The sequence below is a fragment of the Pongo abelii genome, chromosome 9, assembly GCF_028885655.2.
Source record: "Pongo abelii isolate AG06213 chromosome 9, NHGRI_mPonAbe1-v2.0_pri, whole genome shotgun sequence".
NCBI lineage: Eukaryota > Metazoa > Chordata > Mammalia > Primates > Hominidae > Pongo > Pongo abelii.
The window spans coordinates 46771767-46791823 of NC_071994.2; the positions used below are offsets into that span (position 1 = coordinate 46771767).

At 45.1% G+C, this 20057-nt stretch overlaps 1 protein-coding gene across 1 annotated transcript; it reads right to left on the reverse strand.

Moving 5' to 3' along the window:
* Positions 1-372: 372 nt before the first annotated feature.
* On the reverse strand, positions 373-6072 carry LOC129048669 (sodium- and chloride-dependent glycine transporter 2-like). The gene has a single exon (XM_054524577.2). The coding sequence runs from the start codon at positions 1495-1497 to the stop codon at positions 865-867; it is 633 nt and encodes a 210-aa protein (XP_054380552.1). The 5' UTR covers positions 1498-6072; the 3' UTR covers positions 373-864.
* Between the last annotated feature and the right edge of the window lie 13985 nt (positions 6073-20057).

Below are 20057 nucleotides of genomic sequence, written 5' to 3' on the forward strand. Positions count from 1 at the left end.
AACCTCACACAGGCACAAATTTTGGTCCAGGCCCCACTGCTGGATATACGCATAGCCCCTGAGGCCAGGAAAGGAGAGGAAATAGCAGAAAGGCAGGCAGTGAGAAGGGAAGAGCTGAAGTTGATGAAAAAGGACAGAAGAAAGAAGACATCAGAGAAGGAAGAGATCAGAGACGAGAGGGAAATTGAAGAGAACAAAAGCCTATATGAGATAGCGGGCCACCAGTAAAAGCTGCCTTTATTCATAACCCAAGGATTGGGATTTGCTCTGTGGGTTTTCCACGCCTCTAATTAAGTAGTAAAGGATCAAATGCAAGAGAGGATTAAGATTGTTGGGGCCTGAAGCGTATACAATTGAGGGAGGTTACTTTAGGGAAAAAAATAGAAAATTATGGCAAAAGTAGACACTAGGTTTTGGAAGGGCCCAGGCAAAGGACAGGCCCCAAAGCTTAAGCTTCAGTAGCCTCAGGTAAACCCACCTCGCATCAAATGAGTTCTCATGTAATAAACGTAACTGGCAGTGTAAAGGCTACAAAACTTAAACTATTATCCTCCTACCCCTCCACCCCCAGCCACCACTACCTGGCTTTGTTCTGAATTTTAACCCTCTTTTTGTTTAATTAAGAAATTATTTTTGAAAAGAAAAGACAGTCATTGGCAGGAGAGGGAGTCTGTCTGCATAAAAGGGTGGAATCTATCTGCCTCAACTGCTTCGTGGATCTGCACCTGTATTCCCGCTACCGCCAAGGCTGGGAAGGGGCAGGTCGTGGCCCCTCTGGCAGGGTCACTGCAGCCCTCGCGCCCTGAACTGCCGACCCCAGCGCAGTGCGAGCTTCCGAAGCCCCAAAGCCGCCTCCCGCATCCATCACCTGGCACTGCCAACCGGTTTCCCCATCAGCATACGTGCACCCGCCACGGCCCGGCTGGCCTCTCGCGCAGGTGGAGAGCAGGACACTGTGCGGGCCGAATGCAACCTGCTTACCTGGGTGGCAACGGTGGCCACGCTGCCCGGGAGCACGGACGTGATTCCATCCGTGCCCAGCACCACGGTGCTCTGGCTCATGTTCACCCAGCCCACAGCAGGGGTATTGTTCCGCTCCAGGGTGCCCTTGCCCACACTCACGTTCTCATCCCCCTCCGGGCCTCGCAGAGAAGGGATCTTACAGTGCAGCGCGTTGCCGGGCCCGGAGCTCCCAGGAGGGGGGGCGGCCTGTGCGCCTTGCGCCTCTCTCAAGTCCCGCAGAGCTGCAGAGGCCGCCTGCGCCCGCGGGCTACTGAGTTTGCAAGACCCCACTCCTGGCCGCTCAGCCTCGCAGGCTCGCGCGTCCGCTGACTGGAAAGTTTGGGCGCCGGTGGAAGCGGACCTGGGCACACGTGGCGGCGGCGGGGCGGCAGCCGCGGGAAGCTCCTGCTCCGGGCTCGTCCTGGGAGCGCATGGGCCATCAGGGTGGCCCTGCGCCGCCGCCGCCTCCGGGTTGTTGGCTGGCTGTTTATTCATTTCCTTGGGAGCACTGCAATCCTGCAAACACAATGTCAAGTTCGTGCAAAACAAAGTCACAACAGCTTTTAAAATACCTGTATCTACATATGGAGGCGTTCTCAACTCAGGTCCAGACACAATATCTGGGAAAGCAAATTGGAATCTGAATTTTTTTTTAAAGAAAGGCTGCAATCAGTATTTCTCAATTTGCCCGCTTCATCAATAACCAGATGACAAAAAGAAGCTAATATTCCCTCCCTAGTGGAGGATGAACTAAGAAAAGAGGCAGAAATGTAATTTTGTAAGGGTAAAGGGGCAATGGAAATAGCCCTAGAGTCATGAGCTCCCCTCCCTGTTTGGATTTCACCTCACAGCTGTGGGTGCCCGCATCCCCATCACCATTGTAGAAAGATTCTTTAATTTTCCACCCCATTTCCTTTGTCATTCAACAATGCACATTGCCTTTTTCCCCCATAGACAAGCTGTGGCCACAAAGCTGATGCCCTGGCACCTGCGAGCGCTTGAGGCCAAATTGGTTGAGTCCCAGCGCTCCACAACCCACCTCCTCCCGCCAGGTAGCAAAGACAAGGTTAAGAATCACGATCAAAATAACCACAAAAAAACCTACAACGATAATAAACTAAATTTAAGACACAGAGTAGTAACTAGGTTTGTTATCTTACACAACTTGTATTCACTTCCAGATTCCCAGACATGTAAAAGAACATGCAAAGTTTTTTTGTTCTTTTCTTTGGGTTTTTTTTTTTTTTTTTTTTTTTTTTTTTTTTTGCGTAACTATTCACGGGAGTCTAATATCCTTCACAACTCTACGCTTGCTTGAGTACCAAAACTCATGACTAATTTTTATTCGCTTTTTCCCAATTCACTTTCAAATGAAAAGAACTGCCAGCGGTGGTTTTTCTATCCACTTTCTCCCCTCGTGTTATCTTTCAGGGCTTCCTAAACATTAGCACCAATAATTATTATTACACTGTGTAAGAATAATCCTATTATCTTCACCTCCACCGCACTCCTCTCGTCTAACCCCCTTTCACAAACACGCAAAATAGAACTCCTCAATTTGCACAAATCTAAGTACCTCGGCTTCAGCCAGCATTTGTCTCAGTAGCCTCTAGGACCCAGAGCAACTCGCCTCTGTACCGGCATCTGGCTTTTCAGCACCGAGGACAGTGCCCGGGATCGGGTCTTTAGGAGCCACAGCCAACCTCTCAGTTCTACAGCCTAGGAAACCTCTTTGCGACCTCAGGTGACGCTCACAAGTACAAATACCTAGGGCTGCGAGAATTGTTCTCCTCGTCGCCCCCTTTCCCCCCACCAATGCAGACATCTCCAAAAGAAATAGCCAAAACGAATCTGCTTTCCCTGTCCCCTCAGCCCCCTTTCCTCTTGAAAGAACAAAAGCAAACACTCACCATGTCTGACACAGGCAACAGATAGAACTGGTGGAGGGTGAAACCCGCTATTGACAAGACTGGGTTTGGCTCCGGCAGGAGAGGCGCTTTCTATATCTCCTTGGGAAAGGCCGGGTTTGCGTCAGTGCAAAGCAAGGTGCCCTTGGTTTGACATTTTCTTGATAATACAAGTTTGATAAATCATCACCCCCTTGGATTCAAGTTTTAAAGGGACAACATCCTAGAGTGTGCTGGCCAGTTGTCACTCCAGCGGGAGGGGGCTGCGTGTTTGGCGTGACTCATGTGGTCTGATTACTAAACCGAAACCGGCAGGAGGGGAAGACAGAAGTCTGCCTCCTCCTAATTAAGGGAAACATGGGAGGGACACGTCCCACTGCACCCAAGGCAAGGCGCAGCCGCCAACAGAGTGGATCGGGCTGTAGAGGTGGGAGGAGGGGGCTAAATCACTGCCTTCTCTTTCTCTTTCACTAAATTCCATTGCTGTCCCCCCTTATCTTCAGGGATTCCGAAAATATTACTCCGAAAGAGATTGAGGGTCTGCGCATAGCCCCACAGCTCTGCGATGACTGAAGCAGGCATGGGTCCTGCATTTATCAAGGTGTACCTACCTAGCATGTATGTGGACTTCAGATTCTCACATCCCTACCCTTCCAGACAGTCAGTCTTGGAGGAATCCTGGGTTTTTTGCTTAAAAATTGTGATCTAGTATTTCCGTTCTTATTTCTGTTAACACAGTCAGGAGAAAATTCTGAGTATAACTGACCGTTTTCATTGCATTTTTAAGCTTTTCTGAAGACGTTTTAGAGAAATAAAAACGAAGTTTTTCCAACACAGACCTAGTTCTTAGGTCACTTTCAAAGTCAAGGGAAACCCATTCTTTCTTTATAGTCCTTTCAATAAAATCCTACCAGAGCCAGGCCTGATTTGGCAGCGCGGGACCTTAGAGACCGTCCAAATCGGGATGCCCAGCAATGGGGGGGAGGGGGGGATGAGAGCTGGCAATCTGGAAAGCCATGCCAGGATGTTCAACCGTACTGTGGCAGGGATGGGAGTGGGGGTGGCCGTGGAGATAAAAAGATGAACTTTCTTGTTGGTACAATGCAATAGCTATAATCAGAAGAGGAAAAAACGCCTTTACAAAGAAGTTGTAGTTTGGAGACTAGAAGGGGATTATCAGCAAAATGCTTCCCTTCTCTCCTTCCTTGCCTGTCTAGCTCGGGGAACCCCTGGCCTCGGGGATGAGGAGCCACAGACAGCACGTTGTCCCTTCCCTACTGCCAACAGCCCAGCCCACTGCCTCGGGGTGCGCGCCGTCGCCAGCGGCTGGGCCGTCCCACGCGGCGGGAGGACAATGTCTCGGCGGCCGCGGCCGCAGGCGTAGGCTGCAGTGGCAGATTGCAGCGGGCGCCGGGGGCACTGAGGGGCACCCTCCTGCCCCTCTGGAGAGCCCGAGAGTGTTTGGATGCCTTCGCTGGTTGGCTTTCCCGCCTAGCCCCTCTAAAGGGCAGCTGGCTGGGGACACACGGTCTGCATTGCCTTTGGTGGGGGCAGGAGGAGGAGATCTTTCTTTTGAGACGCCTTGAGGATTTCTGGTCGCTTTTTATTGTAGTTTTGAGCTAACATCTATTGAGATCTTAATACTCAACCATTGTGCAAGGGCTATCCATGAATTATCTTGGTTAGATTTAGCAATGGCCTTTCAGAAGCTATACCAATTGCAAAGCTGAGGAAATTGGGGCTCAGAAAGTCGCTTTTGAACTCTGGAGAAGATCCCAACCACCTCCCGCCGGGCTGTCGCTGGGGTCAGTCCCTCTCTCCCCGGGGCCCGTTCGTAGGGAGAGGTCGGGAACGAGGGTTAAGAGGGTAGGGTGGGCTGTGGTGGACTCTGGCTGGAGGAGGGTCGTCTGAGTGGGTGGGACTGAGAATTCCGCAGGGGTGCCTGCTCAAGTCCCGGCTGGCGCTGAGAAGCACGCCGCAGGCTCTTGGCATCTTGGGGGACGCCAAGGGGACCTACGAGTGTTTCTGCCTAAACAGTCCCCAGTTTCCGAGAGGGCTCACGACGAATGCGAGAACTATAGAAGGCAGGCCTGGCAGGCAGGCTCGGGCTCAGAGAGCGATCGGCCGGAGCGGTACCACGAGGCGCGCCCAAAGATCGGTGTAGGCCTCCTTCTGCGATTCCCCGGCCGACTTCCCCGAGGAACAGTCACGACTTTGGAAGGTTCTGGCCAGTTTCCCAATTTGCATTTGAGCAGCCCCCGCAAAGGGCCAGGTGCGAATGGAGAGTCTACGCGGCGCCCGGACGTCCCAGGGCGCACAGACTTGGCTGCCCGGGGAAGAAGGGGGAGAACTGCGCGGAGGCGGCCGAATCCTGCCGGCCTTCTCACTTCCCCCAGCTGCGGCCCTGGGCCTGAGTGACGCCCAGCGCCCCCGCTCGGCCCCCAGGCCTGATATTTCGCCCGCTGGCCCTCCCCGGCCCAGTGAGCACTTGGGTTCCTGCGTGGAGACTGCCGCTCGTCAGGCTCTGCAGAGGCGGGTGAAAGGCAGGAACGGCTGCGGGGTTTGGCTGAGGCGCTATTCGGGATCCCCGCCTCCCCCTACTTTCAGCCGCAAGATTCTAGAAGGGAGGGGCTACGTGGAGAATGGAGGGAGGGTCTGGAACGGAGAGGCCTGGAGGGGTCGCTATGAGGCCAACGCGGGGACGGAGGGGCGGGCACCAGCCCGGCTTGAAGGTTGGGCTTCAGGGGCGGGAGAGAGCATGCGGAGGCAGGAAGCCAGGCCCCGGGGCAGCAGGTCGTGCGTATGGGTGTGTGTCAGCGCCTACGAAGCGCAGAGAATGGAACCGCAGTATTTAAAATTAAAAAAAAAAATTAATTAATTAATTTAAAAAAAGAAGAAGAAGACCAGCCGCACGTCCTCTAGACGCGGGCCTCCGCCCCCGCCCTCCGCGGACGCCTGTTTGTAGTGATAATCAAGCCCAGCGCGCCGCAGCCAAGGAGGCCGTAAATCCGCATCCATCACCGCGCAGCCATTCGATCTGAATTAGCCAGTCACTACGGCCTTAATTAGTTTGTCAAAGATGAAAAATAGTAATTGATTTTGTCCTCGATCACTTTGTTCCCTCCTCTCCTGCCTTGCAGATAAGCAAATAAATATTTTTGAAAACTCGTGTCCACTCGGTTGTATGGGGGTAGCCTACTGAAAAACAAGCCATCCGGTGACAGTCCTGACGCCAGTGTTACCGCCAAGACACGAAAGGCCAGCTGCAACCCAGACAGGAGAGGGCCCAGAGGGCGGCCTACCACATTCAAGTCGCTGCCCTCCTTTGCACTAAGGAAGGAGAGAGGAGGGAAAGGTACCGGTGTTTTACGAGCTATTGCTCTGGCGTTAGCGGGGCACTGTGGCACCAGCCTCCTCTGGTCCTCAGGGCAGCATGCGAGAAAGAGCTGCCAGCGCGACTGACAGGCGAAGGAACGTGTCCAGGGTCAGCGGGCAGAGCCTAGCTTTGAGTCCCTGTCTGTGTTGGCTCCTCTCCATCCACCACATGAGGGATTGAGTATGAGCGCCTATGTCTATGTTTATGTGATTTTAACATGGGAGCCGTTAACACCTACAACTTCCATAGATGATGGATGTGAGGGCTCAGTGTGGGTTTCAGGTGACATGGCAGATAGTCAAGAAGCCATGCTGTATTTTTGTCCCACTTGTCTACTACTGCCCAGCTCCATTGCAGTATTGTTCTGTGCTAAGAATATGGGCTCTGCAGACACACTGCACCACCTCCTAGCTCTGTGACCTTGGGGGAAATTCCCCATCAGTAAAATGAGCATAATAAAAATTAACCTACCTCGGCCGGCGCAGTGGCTCACGCCTGTAATCCCAGCACTTTGGGAGGCCGAGGCAGGTGGATCAGGAGATCAGGAGATCGAGACCATCCCGGCTAACACGGTGAAAACCCGTCTCTACTAAAAATACAAAAAATTAGCTGGATGTGGTGGCACGCGCCTGTAGTCCCAGCTACTTAGGAGGCTGAGGCAGGAGAACAGCTTGAACCCGGGAGGCGGAGGTTGCAGTGAGCCAAGATGGCGCCATTGCACTCCACCCTGGGCGACAGCGAGACTCCGTCTCAAACAACAACAACAACAACAAAATTAACCTAACCTCAAGGGTGGCCTGAGGATTAAACGAAGGAACGCATGCAAAGTGCCTAGATTGAGATTGGCTACCCGGCATACTTTCAATAAGCTATTGTTAACAATATTATTCAGTCTAAAGGAAACATATGTTTGAAGCCCCTCAGAATTAGCAAATAAGACAAATCCCTCTTCCTGGGTCGGAAGGTTTAATATGGGTAGACTTATGCAGAATAGAAAACCTTACAAAATATGTAATGATTGTGCAACATTTCTCCCTCCTCATCCAGTGTTTGGTCGCCCAATAATCAAGTATTTACCTTTACTAAATGAAAATTAGGAGCATCCAGGGAAAGTGCTCAAATACAGAAGCTGCTATGAGTTTTTCCTGAGGCATTTTTTGTTTAGATGACGGTAAATTTCAATATAAAGAAAAGACAGAAGCTTGGAGCTTCATAATCAGCCTCACTGTTCAGTTCTCATCTGAACCCAGGGGTGTCAGGGAAACACAAGTTAATCAAAGCAAGCGTCCCTCATCATAGCATTTCAGAAGAGCTCATACTTGGAAATCAATGGTTCAGCTAAATAATCAGTCTGTGCAAAATGCAGGTCCAAAATTCCATGACTCAGACAGGCAGGACGTTTGTTCCTGAGTCAGCAGTAATGATGATTCTCACTTCACTGCAGCAAAACACAGGGCAGTGGGTGCTAGCGCAGAAGCAGAGAAGTATATGACAAGATGAATAGGAGTTCAAGGTCACCTATGGTCCCACATGCCTGCCTTATCAGTGAGAAAGCAGAGTTCCAGGTCCAGGGAGGAAAAGTGAGTACTCAAGGTCATTTGACAAATTAGAAACAAAGTCTAGTGGCATCTCTTTAAAAAAGAAAGAAAGAAAAAAGAATTATATTATCCTTTGACCCAGCAATCTCACTCTTAGAAATCTATCCCAGAGAAATAAAAAACCACAGTGCAAGAGTGTTTATTATAGCATAGTTGATAAAGTGAAAGCCTGCGGAAAAAAGAAATAGCCACATTAGATCATTAGAGTATCTGCAGTGTGGAATGATTTGTAGCTGTTAAAAAGATTGAATTAGAACCATTCAGAGATTGGAGAGATTTTCATGATGTATTGAGAAAAGCCAGATACATTAAAATATGTATAATACAATCTCATTTTTATAAAATAAATAGTAACTAAAACGCCATGTCTGTCTGTCTCTCTCTCTCTTCTCTCTGTCTCTGTGTGTGTGTGTGTGTGTGTGTTCTAGTAAAATGTGGATGCACACACATAAGTTAGTAGGTAAGATTACTGGTAGACAATGTGGGCATTGATGTGAGCTGAGGAGACGAGGGAAGAGCCAAGCAGAAAAAGTGGAGGGAGGGTGACAAAGATTGTACTTAAACAAAAATAGTTCTACTAGTCGTACTTATAAATTTATGTAAAATATGTATAAAAAATTTAAAGGAAAGAATTCAGCACTAGAATCTATTGCTTTAATCAATGAGAATATTCACCGAGGCTTTCATTAGGAAGTATTACCCCTACACCTATTTTATTGTCTTTCTCTGAAAAGTAGAGCTCAGAAAAATGAATTCAGTTAATTAAGGATCCCAGCTACCAATATTTGGCTAATCCTCCTTCGTCAGGTTCTCAGGTTTCTATCTCTTAGCTCTGCTGGGGTGGAACCAGGGCATAATTAAGACCTTCAGAGGACACAGTCTTGGAAAATATGATGCTGCTCTGCTACCCCCACCATTATCCTTATAATGTACACTAAACTATAAAGTAATTTACATTAAAATTACACCAAATTGAAAATTCCTGATTTCTAATTCTTCCATAATGATAACATTAATGTCTTTCTAGTAAGCATTCACCCCTTTCTTCTGCTGCCTTTCCTCTGCTATCCTTTTGGTAGTCGTGCTTTACTTGTTGCATATTTTTGGTGAAACTACTCAGTAATCTCCTTCCAGGTATGAGTCTTCTGTGTTTATCCATCTGCTGAAAGTTCCCAAACCCTAAAATGGGAGATACTAGCCTTGTAAGAGGTCAGATCTTGTAAGGTCTCAAATATGTTTATTATGGGAAATAGGAGACTTCTAATACAAGAGAATTGATAATGTGTCGCAATGTTGGTGAATAAGATTCTCTTTTTTTCTCTTTCTTAAATGTTTCCCTGGTCTTCTCTTTTTGTCTTAGTTGGTGGGGCAGTGGGGGGTGGGGAATTAAGTTCAATGTCAGGAAAACCTAGCAGGAATTCCCACAAGTAGAATGAAACAGATGTTGGAAATCTTCACTGTACAGGCAGTTTATGTAGTTAACCAAGGCTATTGGGTGGAACATGAAGAAGGTTCAGAAAGGTACAATGGTAAGAAGCAGAACTTGGAAAATTCAAGACACTTTATGCCTGTAGAGAACTGCTAGACAGCATTAACAAGCTTTAGGACCTTGTGATTTTGTCACTGGGTAGCACCCTTGTAAATTAGGTCTAGGGGACTATGGACATTGGCACCCCATTTGCAACTGTTGGTTCTAGCAATCTGTGGCATCCAGATTTCTAAGACCATTTCAAACAATGGCCTGGAGGAGGCCACCTATGCCTACCATTTTTGGCAGACAATCCAGAGTTAATCATTATGGTAGTTGTCCTTTGGAATGTCACCATTAGAGCTTGGAAATAATCTACAAATCTTTTAGAATAATCTCTTAGAATCTACATTCTATTTCAGGGTGTTTCTATTTCAGTTTAAACATCTTCCTGGGTGGAGGGTAACATTATATCATGAAAATAGGGCTTTAGTAGTAAACATTAGTCATGAGTTTGAACCAAGTTCAGCCATTTGTTAACTATGTGTTCTAGGGAAGCTAACAGCCAATGTGTGGCTATTAACATTTACTTATCTTCAGAGCCTCACTTTCCTTTTCAATAAAATGGAGTTCCTTTGACTGATTAAATAAGATGAAGTATATAAAAGCTTCTAGCATGGTGCCTGGCAAGAGCTCCTTCTACCTTGAGATACCAGAGTTGAAAATTACTATCTGAAGTCTGACACTATGCCCTTAGAGATGTACCCAGATGACTCCTTTCTACACATCTTAATATTCCTGGATTTGTTCACCAAATCTTTATGTATTTTGCCCATCTTTCTTCTTTGGTTTTTAAAATAATAGGTGATTCTAAGGACTTCATTCTGCCCATCATTTTTTTTTTTTTTTTTTTTTTTTTTTTGATACGGGGTCTCGCTCTGTCCCCCAGGCTGGAGTGCAGTGGCGCTATCTCAGCTCACTGCAAGCTCTGCCTCCCGGGTTCACGCCATTCTCCTGCCTCAGCCTCCCGAGTAGCTGGGACTACAGGCGCCCGCCATCAAGCCCAGCTAATTTTTTGTATTTTTAGTAGAGACGGGGTTTCACCGTGTTAGCCAGGATGGTCTCGATCTGCTGACCTCGTTATCCGCCCGTCTCAGCCTCCCAAAGTGCTGGGATTACAGGCGTGAGCCACCTCGCCCGGCCTCTGCCCATCTTTCTTGATGGGAAATGAGCTTTGCCTGTTTTTTTTTTTTTTCTTTTCTTCAAGTGGGTTCTTTTTTCTATCTCTTTACACTGCACCTCCCTTAAAATGCCAAGCCCATCATAACGCTATGCCTTTGCCACTGCAGTGTCCTCTGCCTGAAATGCTCTTCCTTCCAGAATGAATTTCTACCTATACGTAAGACTGCCCAACATGTATCTCCTCTTGGAGGTTTTTTATGAACAAAGTTAATATCTCCATTCTCTGTGCTTCCCTAGCACTAGTGCATTGTAATTATTTATTTCCATGTGCATCTTTTCAACTACAACAGCTAATAGCCACGTGTGGCTACTGTTATTTTAATTAATTAAAATAAAATTAAATGTAAAATTGTATTATTCACTCACACTAACTATATTCTTAGTGCCCAACAGCTACTTATATTAGACAGTACAAAGAACATTTCTGTTATTGCAGAAAATTCTACTGGACAATACTGTTCTAAATTGTGAATGCTTCAAAGGCAGAAATGTATGAATTTTTTAAGCCTCTTTCCAACTTGTACTGATATGCAGTAGTATTTTTGAATAAACGACTTAAAAAGTCATAGAATAGCCTCTTAGTTTCTTACATGCCATCTTACTGTCTTTGCTAAACCATATTTTTGTATTTCATTAGTTTTCATTTGTATTATATTTCTGATGATAAAAATAATATGGGCTTAATACGAAAAAGTTGGAAAATCTACCCCCCAAAAAACATAAAAATACACATTCTTATCTAGCCTAAAAAGTATCCTACTAACATTTTGGTGTAGAGCTTCCTAGACTTTCATATGTATAGAGACATAGTTTTTGTTTTTACAAAATCGAGATCATGCTATTCATACTGTTTTACAATCTTTTTTCACTTGTATTATTGATATAGCTCCATTTCATTGCCATAAAATTTACATCGTCATTTTTAATTACTGCATAGATTTTCATAGCATGAATATACTACAATTTAAGTAGTAAACAGTTACTATGCATTTTAACTGTTTCCAATTTTTATTTTATTTTATTTTGAGACAGGGTCTTGCTCTGTTGCCCAGGCAGGTGTGCAGTGGCACAATCATGGCTCACTGCAGCCTCTAATTCCTGGGCTCAAGTAATCCTCCTTCTTTGGCCTCCCAAAGTGCTGGGATTACAGGCATGAGCCAATATACCCAGCCATTTCTAATTTTTAAAATAAATAGTACTATATATTATATATATTTCTGTCTATATACATCTTTGCTCATATCTCTAATTTTGATTCTTAGTGTCAGTTCCTAACTATGGAATTACTCCCTAAAGGAATTGCACATTTTTCAGAATTGGATCATCTTATCTGGACCAGTTTTTTTGATGACTGCCTTCAAAACGCAGACATGGAGCTGTGTATGAAGATGTAGCCAAGCTCTGAGCAGAGAGTGACAGTGCTCTGCGCTTTGTTTTCATTCCTTTTCCTAACGATGCTCAGCAATCTGTGAATACTTCTGGCTATAAAAAAGCCATGGGAACAAAGAACATAGTATGTTTCCATAAAGAATAAATCAGTTTTCTCTTTAGCATAAAGGAATTTTTTATGAAAATAATATTACTTGGTAAATACAAGTATTTGTAATTGTCAGTATGCACAATATGCAAATTTTACAACTATTAGGACTCAAGCAAATAAGCTCATCTGTTTACACAGGATTTAATTAAACAATTGCAAGAAATAATACAAACATTGTTAAAATGTGGAGGATTTGTGAATGCTTCTTCTGCAGTGAAAATGCCTGATTCAGGGCTCTCTCTGGTTTCTGCAGATTATGTGGATGATGACATGTTTTTCCAAGTCATTAACTTGGGCACAGCTTTGGGGCCAAATGAGAAGCTACATCCAAACCATTTAAGAGTCTGGGTGATTGGTGGGACTGACAAAGGAAAGACCCTCTGTCATTGCCCACGGTGAGAGCATTTGGGGAGTGTGATTGTCTGTGATGATGCACGGTTCAATGATTCCATTGTTTCACGAAGGCCTGGTTTCACTGATACCAAGGGAAAAAGGTGGGCTGCGCCCACATGGGTGATTAAGGTGACGCTGTCAAAGACATTTAGAGTGATTTTTTCCCTTAGAACTCTATTCTGTCACTTTTTGGCGTTATAAGGTCTTTTGTATTACATTATGGAAAAAAAATAAGCAAAAAGAAGAAAACAAATCACTTTATCAGGACTCTTTTTCAATTGCAAGGGATAGAAACCCAACTCAAAACTAGCTGACACTTAGGTGTCAAGTCATGGACAGGTCAAGGTAAAAATGGAGCTGACTTCAGGTAGGCTGGATCCAGGCTGCCCACAGCAACAGGATTCTCTCTTGGAGTCTTGGCCTCTGTGGGTCCATTCGTTGCATGTTTTCAGACTCTCATGTTGTAGGTGTCTTGTGACTTAAAGATCTGGGTTCCCATGCTCATAGATTATAATCCAAGGGGAAATAGTATATCTCTACTTCAGATTGGGAGGTTTGGGGAAAGGAGGCTGAGATGTGGGCTTTGATGCAGGTAGATTATTTGGGAGTCCCAATGAGGTAGTTAGGGAAACGAGAAGAGTCAATAAAGAGTGCATTAATGAGTAAGTTACCTCTGTGGACAATTGGATTCAGGCTCACTGGGGTCCCTCTGAGGTACCACGTGGAACACATGTCAAAGTTTTCCCTCCAGGGGACAGGGAAGCTAGAAGGTGATTTGTCCACAGACTCCCACCCCTTATTGGCTGAGGATTGTTCCTTAGAGTATTAAATCCTCAGCACTTGGGGGCACTCTACAGTTGGGCTGAGCAAGTTGCTATAGCACTGGAAAAAGGTGACAGGTAGAGAAACAGAGAGACATGGTGGCTTGAGGTGGGGAGCTGTCAGCATGCCAGAAATTGTCCAACACGACTGCAGGTGGACTTGCAGATGGGCCAAAGCAATATGGGCTGGAACATCAAAAGCAGCTGCTATGCTCACCTTTACTTTCTTCCCCACTCCTTAGGCCAATCGCTCAGTACTTTAATAAGTCCAAATTTGGCCACATGTCTGCCTCTCAAACATGGTGGGCAGGCAGCATGCTGTGAATGGAAGCTTCATCAAAATCACCTGGAGAAGAGGAGGCAGTTTTCCAAATAAAGAATGGGGTAGCAAATTAGTTCTCAGAATAAGTGCAGGAGGGATGATTGACAGACTAAATAATAATAATAGCAATAAACAAGATATTCACTTCCAAACTTTAATCCTATTTTAAGGTTAAAACCACTGAATGTTTTAGTAAATATCCTTCCAGAATATGTTTATTTATGCATTTTTTCCTTATAAACTGGGATAATACTAGAATTCATATGTTTCACACCTGCATTTTTTACTTAGCCATATTTAGTAAATACTTCAATATGTAATGAACATTTTGCTGTACATGATTATAAATATTGTAAAAGTACAGTTGACCCTTGAACAACATGGGTTTGAATTATGCAAGCCCACTTATACATGGGTTTTCTTCAATACAAAATACAGTGTTGGCCAGGTGCGGTGGCTCACGCCTGTAATCCCAGCACTTTGGGAGGCTGAGGCAGGTGGATCATGAGGTCAGGAGTTCAAGACCAGCCTGGCCAAGATGGTGAAATCCCATCTCTACTAAAAATACAAAAATTAGCTGGGTGTGATGGCAGGTGCCTGTAATCCCAGCTATTCGGGAAGCTGAGGTAGAAAATTGCTTGAACCCGGGAGGTGGAGGTTGCAGTGAGCCGAGATCGTGCCACTGCACTCTAGCCTGGATGACAGAGCAAGACTCCATCTCAAAAAACAAAACAAACAAACAAAAAACCAGTGTTACTTTTCAATAAAGTTACACTGAGTGTGTCTGTCTCCGGCCTCCCCTTCTGCCTCCTTTACCTCTTCAGCCTCTGCCCCTCCTAAGACAGCCAGATCAACCCCTCTTCTTCCTCCTTCTCCTTAGCCTATTCAATGTGAAGACAACAAGGATGGCTTGACAACGATCCACTTCCATTTAATGAACAGGAAATCTTAATTTTTCTTCCTTATGATGTTCTTAATAACATTTCCTTTACTCTAGCTTACTTTACTGTAAGAATACAGTAGATAATACATACAACATATGAAAATGTGTTAATCAACTGTTTATGTTACCAGTAAGCCTTCACATCAACTGTAGACTATTAGTAGTTAGGTTTTAGGAAGTTATACCTGGATTCTCAGGCAGGTCACAGTGATTCAAGCCTATAATCCCAGCACTTTGGTTGACTGAGACAGGAGGATCACTTGAACCTAGGAATTCGAGATTAGCCTGGGCAGCATGGCAAAACCTGTCTCTACTAAAAAGACAAAAATTAGCCTGGCATGATGGCACGTTCCTGTAGTCCCAGCTGTTGGGGAGGCTGAGGTGGGAGGATGACTTGAGCCCAGGAGGTCGAGGCTGCAGTGAGCCATGATCATGTCACTGCATTCCAGCCTGGGTGACAGAGAGCCTAAAAAAAAAAAAGAAAGAAAAAGAAAAAAGAAAGAAAGAAAGAAAGTTAGTTATATTTGGATTTTTCACTGCAGGGGTTTGGTGCCCATAATTCCCACGTTGTTCAGGGGTCAACTCTATGTAAAACGCATCAGTCAATATACTTTAAATCTTTTCTCTCTACTCATGACTCTTGATTAAAAGTGGACTGGGAGGATAAATATATGAAATCCACAGCAGTGCCTCTGCCCAGAGAAGAATATTTCAGTGGTAGAACTTCAGGCATCAGAGGAAGCTGTTAAAAAAAAAAAAAAAAAAAAAAAAAAAGCACCAATTTCCAAATCATAGAGCTCAGGATTTGAATTCTTATTACTAGCTATGTGACACTGGTCAATTTATTTAATCTTACAAATTTCATATCTTATTTTACATATAGTAAATGCTAAATAAAATGGTAGCATTCTTATTATTATCTAAAATGACAACAATCACCCTTTCCTGACAGTATTATTATGAGGCTCGACTGAGGTTATGCACGTAATGTGCCCAGGAGAGAGCTTGAGACATAATAGGAGATTAATTAACAATAGCTTTCTCCTATGATCTCTTAAGCTTATTATTTATTTATTTATTTTGAGACAGAGTTTCACTCTTGTTGCCCAGGCTGGAGTGCAATGGCACAATCTTGTCTCACTGCAACCTCCGCCTCCTGGGTTCAAGCTATTCTCCCGCCTCAGCCTCCCGAGTAGCTGGGATTACAGGCATGCACCACCATGCCTGGCTAATTTTGTATTTTTAATAGAGATAGGGTTTCTCCATGTTGATCAATCTGGTCTTGAACTCCCGACCTCAGGTGATCCGTCTGCCTCGGCCTCCCAAAGTGCTGGGATTACGGGCGTGAGCCACCGTGCCAGGCCCTCTTAAGCTTATTTTAAGGCAGACTTCATGTCAGGCATAGCAGCTAGGCACCACAGCAATGAAAAGAGTGCCTTATGCCCAAAGAACCTCCTGAACACAAAGATTTGTACTACGCCACTATCACCAATTCAAAATTCATATAGTATCGTAACTAGGGTTTGGTTTGGTTTTGTTTTGCTTTGACAGAGACTTACTCAGCTCACTGCAGCCTCAACCTCCTAGGCTCAGGCAATCCTCCCACCTCAGCCTCTTGAGTAGCTGGGACTGCAGATGTATGTTACCACACCCGGGTAATTTTTATATTTTTTGTAGAGATGGGGTTTCACCATGTTCCCCAGGCCAGTCTGGAACTCCTGGGCTCAAGTGATCCACCTGCCTTGGCCTCCCAAAGTGCTGGGATTACAGGCGTGAGCCACTGCCCCCAGTCTAACCAAGCTATCTTTTGTTTGTTTGTTTTGTTGTTGTTTTTTAAATGTAACCTACTCCTAGAATAACTAATTACACGTTTTCATCCTGGTATAAACTTTATTACATTGCTTTCCTCATTATAGCTAGCTGACATTTGCAGTATCCATAAAGAAAAACCTTAGTGAAGAGAGAAATAAAGACAGTTTTGTACCATTTTGGTGGAGTGTTCAAACAGGAGAGAGAGATTTGGGCTGCCAGAAGAGAACATGATGTGCCTGAACTTCAGAGGGGTCAGAAGAGAGGTACTAGGAGGTGGGAAGATCCCTGAGAAAGGTACACTTCCTCTCCTGATTTTCAACTACTTTCAATCGCCACTTTCCTAGAATTGCTAATATGAATGAATGAATTTGTTCCAATTGAACTGAGCTCCAATTTACAATCTTTTTCCCTGGCTCTGAATGGAAATAGCCCTAAATTAAGTTATCAGGTGACCTTGGATAAATTACTAGCTTCTCTGAGATTTCATTTCTACAGTTGTAAAATGGAGATAATAAATCTTGCTCTGCCTAACTCTCAAAGCTGAGGTGAAGATGAAATAAAATAATGGAATTGAGAGAGCTGGGTAAATTGTGAAATATCATGCAATCCTAAGAACTTGGATCTCAACTATTCATGGACCTGAGGCCTACAGATCCATTTTAAATCATTCAAATGTCCATGTATGTGCGTGTGTTGTGGGGGATGGGAAGGTGGGTGTTTCTTGAAATGAAGAATTATCAAAAAAGTTACTACTTCCCTGGCTGGGCGCAGTGGCTCACACCTGTAATCCCAGCACTTTGGGAGGCTGAGGCAGGCAGATCGCGAGGTCAGGAGATCGAAACCATCCTGGCTAACACAGTGAAACCCTGTCTCTACTAAAAATACAAAAAAATTAGCCGGGTGTGGTGGCGGGTGCCTGTAGTCCCAGCTACTTGGGAGGCTGAGCCAGGAGAATGGCGTGAACCCGGGAGGTGGAGCTTGCAGTGAGCCAAGATCACGCCATTGCACTCCAGGCTGGGTGACAGAGCGAGACTCCGTCTCAAAAAAACGACTCCGTCTCAAAAAAGCAAAAACAACAAAAAGTTACTTCCCTAAGGAGAGGATTACTGATAGGCCCAGAATGAGAAAAAATGCCAGTATACTGGATGCGATAGTCTGCTAGCTGTATTCCCCACTTTTTGTTCTCTTCCTCTTCCATAATAATTGAGTTTAGCTGGACACATGGCAATTCAGTTACAGATGACATATCTAAGCCTTCCTTACAGGTAGGCTAGCCCTTGTCACTAAGTTCTGAACAATAGGATGTGAGCAAACAGATACGTGCTCTCAGAGACTTGCTCTCAAAAAGCTTAAGCATGTGTCTCCCTCCCTTCCTGTTGGCTGGGGGAGGATGAAAGCTGAAGCTGCCACTATGGACCTACAAGTCAGAGCCACATGTTAAGAATGGCAGGCTGCCTACCACCCCAGCCCCTCTTATCTCTTAACGATGACATAAAGACAAATAAACCCTTATCTAGTTTAAGTGGTTGTCATTTGGGGTCTCTTTGTTGTAGCAGCCTAGACTTACCCTGACTAACACGCCAGGCCTTCACACAACATCAACCTGAGTCTGCCCCAGGTGGAAGCAAGCAGCCATTTGTCAAACTGAGGTAATATCCATGCAACTGACGAGATCCCCTGCCACCCTAATTGACTGACCAGAAGACCAATAAGCCATTTTTCTTGAAAGCCACCTTCTATCACCCAGGCCTGCCAAGGTCACTTATGCGAGGCCAGCAGTACGTGTCTGAGATTAAGGGCAGAGCCTCAGTCACCAGCACTACTCCATTACTCTGTGCTGCTGTTTAGTGGGGCTCCCAGAGGCAGAGCAGAGTATGTGCTCATCAATCACACCTTACCTATAATGAGGCTGGCTCTTTGTATGCCTGCTAGGATCCAGATACCATATTTGGCATTTTAAATCCATAGCCTCAAGGTAGGGGGTATTTTTCATACCAAGAAATAGTCTCAGAAAGGTTGAGTGAGTTACCTGAGGCAACAGAGCCTAGATGCCAAGGCAGATTGGGATAATTCGACAGTTTGTGCTTCTCCCACTGTGGTGCTGCTTTCAAATAAACTGCCTCCTTCCAAGCATGGCTTAAGGATACTTAAGCAAAGCTGGCACTTGTTTATTGAGATGAGAACCTTAAAGGCCTGGAAGCTCCACCCCAAAACCATTCACTACCTGCTGCCCACACTCTGAGCTTTCATCGTTTAAGAGGGTTTTTAATCCTATAGGCGAGTGTTCCTATGCATGTGTATTGGGTACTTTTGAGATATGAAGAAAGCTATGAAAACACACACAATGTTGGGAGTTGAACTGGGTCCCCTGAAAAAAGACATATTGGAGTCCTAACCCCCAGTATCTCAAAATGTGACATTATGGGGAGACAGGGTCTTTACTGAGGTAATTAAGTTAAAATGAGGACATTAAAGTAGGCTCTATTCCAATATGATTTGTGTCCTTATAAAAGGAGGAAATTTGGGCACAGAGACAGACACATTTAGAGAAAAGATGATGTGAAAAGACACAGAGAAAACACGGCCATCTACAAGCCGTGGAAAGAGGCCTAGAATGAATCTTTCCTTCACAGCCCTCAGAAGAACCTAGCCCTGCCAATACACTGATCTCAAACTTTCAGCCTCCAGAGCTGTGGGACAATAAATTTCCATTATTTAAGCTGCCTAGTCTATGATATCTTGTTACTTGCAAACTAATACACACCCTACCCTACAAGCACACATATACACATATTACTGTATTTGAGTATACCTTAAAAATACATGAAATACATCAGAATTCACATATAAATTCAGGGAATTCATAGTTCACCCCAGAACACCCTTGGGCTCCTCTTGAAGGACGCTTACAAATTTTTATTTCCTGAAAACATTCCAATGCCTATAATAATAATATTAACGAAAACATAAAACAACTACGGTTCTAAGCGCCATCCTAAGGGCTTGTATTAACCCACTTAATTCTCCCAACAACCCCAGCTGCCATAAGAAACTCATACAGATTTCGGTTCCTGGAAATGGAGTGCTGCTGTAACAAATTAGCAATAAACTTGATGGCTTAAAACAACAGAAATTTATTCTCTCACAGTTCTGAATGCCGGAAGTCCAAACTCAGTATCACTGGGTTGAAATCAAGGTGTTCACAGAAATGTGCTCCCCACAGAGTCTCTAGGGGAGAAGCCCTTCCTTGCCTCTTTTAACTTCTGGTGACTGCCTGCATTCCTTGGCCTGGGGCTGCATCACTCCAGTCTCTGCTTTCATCCTCACATCACTTCTCTGTAGGTGAAACATCTCTGCCGTGCTCTTTTTTTTTTTTTTTTTTTTTTTTTGAGACAGAGTCTCACTCTGTCACTCAGGCTGGAGTGCAGTGGCATGATCTCAGCTCACTGCAGCCTCCACCTCCCAGGTTCAAACGATTCTGCTGCCTCAGCCTCCCAAGCAGCTGGGATTACAGGTGCCTGCCACTGCACCCAACCAATTTTTGTATTTTTAGTAGAGACAAGGTTTCGCCATGTTGGCCAAGCTGGTCTCGAACTCCTGCCTTGGCCTCTCAAAGTGCTGGGATTGCAGACA

Coding starts and splice junctions, on each gene's coding strand:
- LOC129048669 (XM_054524577.2), bottom strand. CDS start 1,497: ATGAATAAACAGCCAGCCAACAACCCGGAGGCGGCGGCGGCGCAGGGC.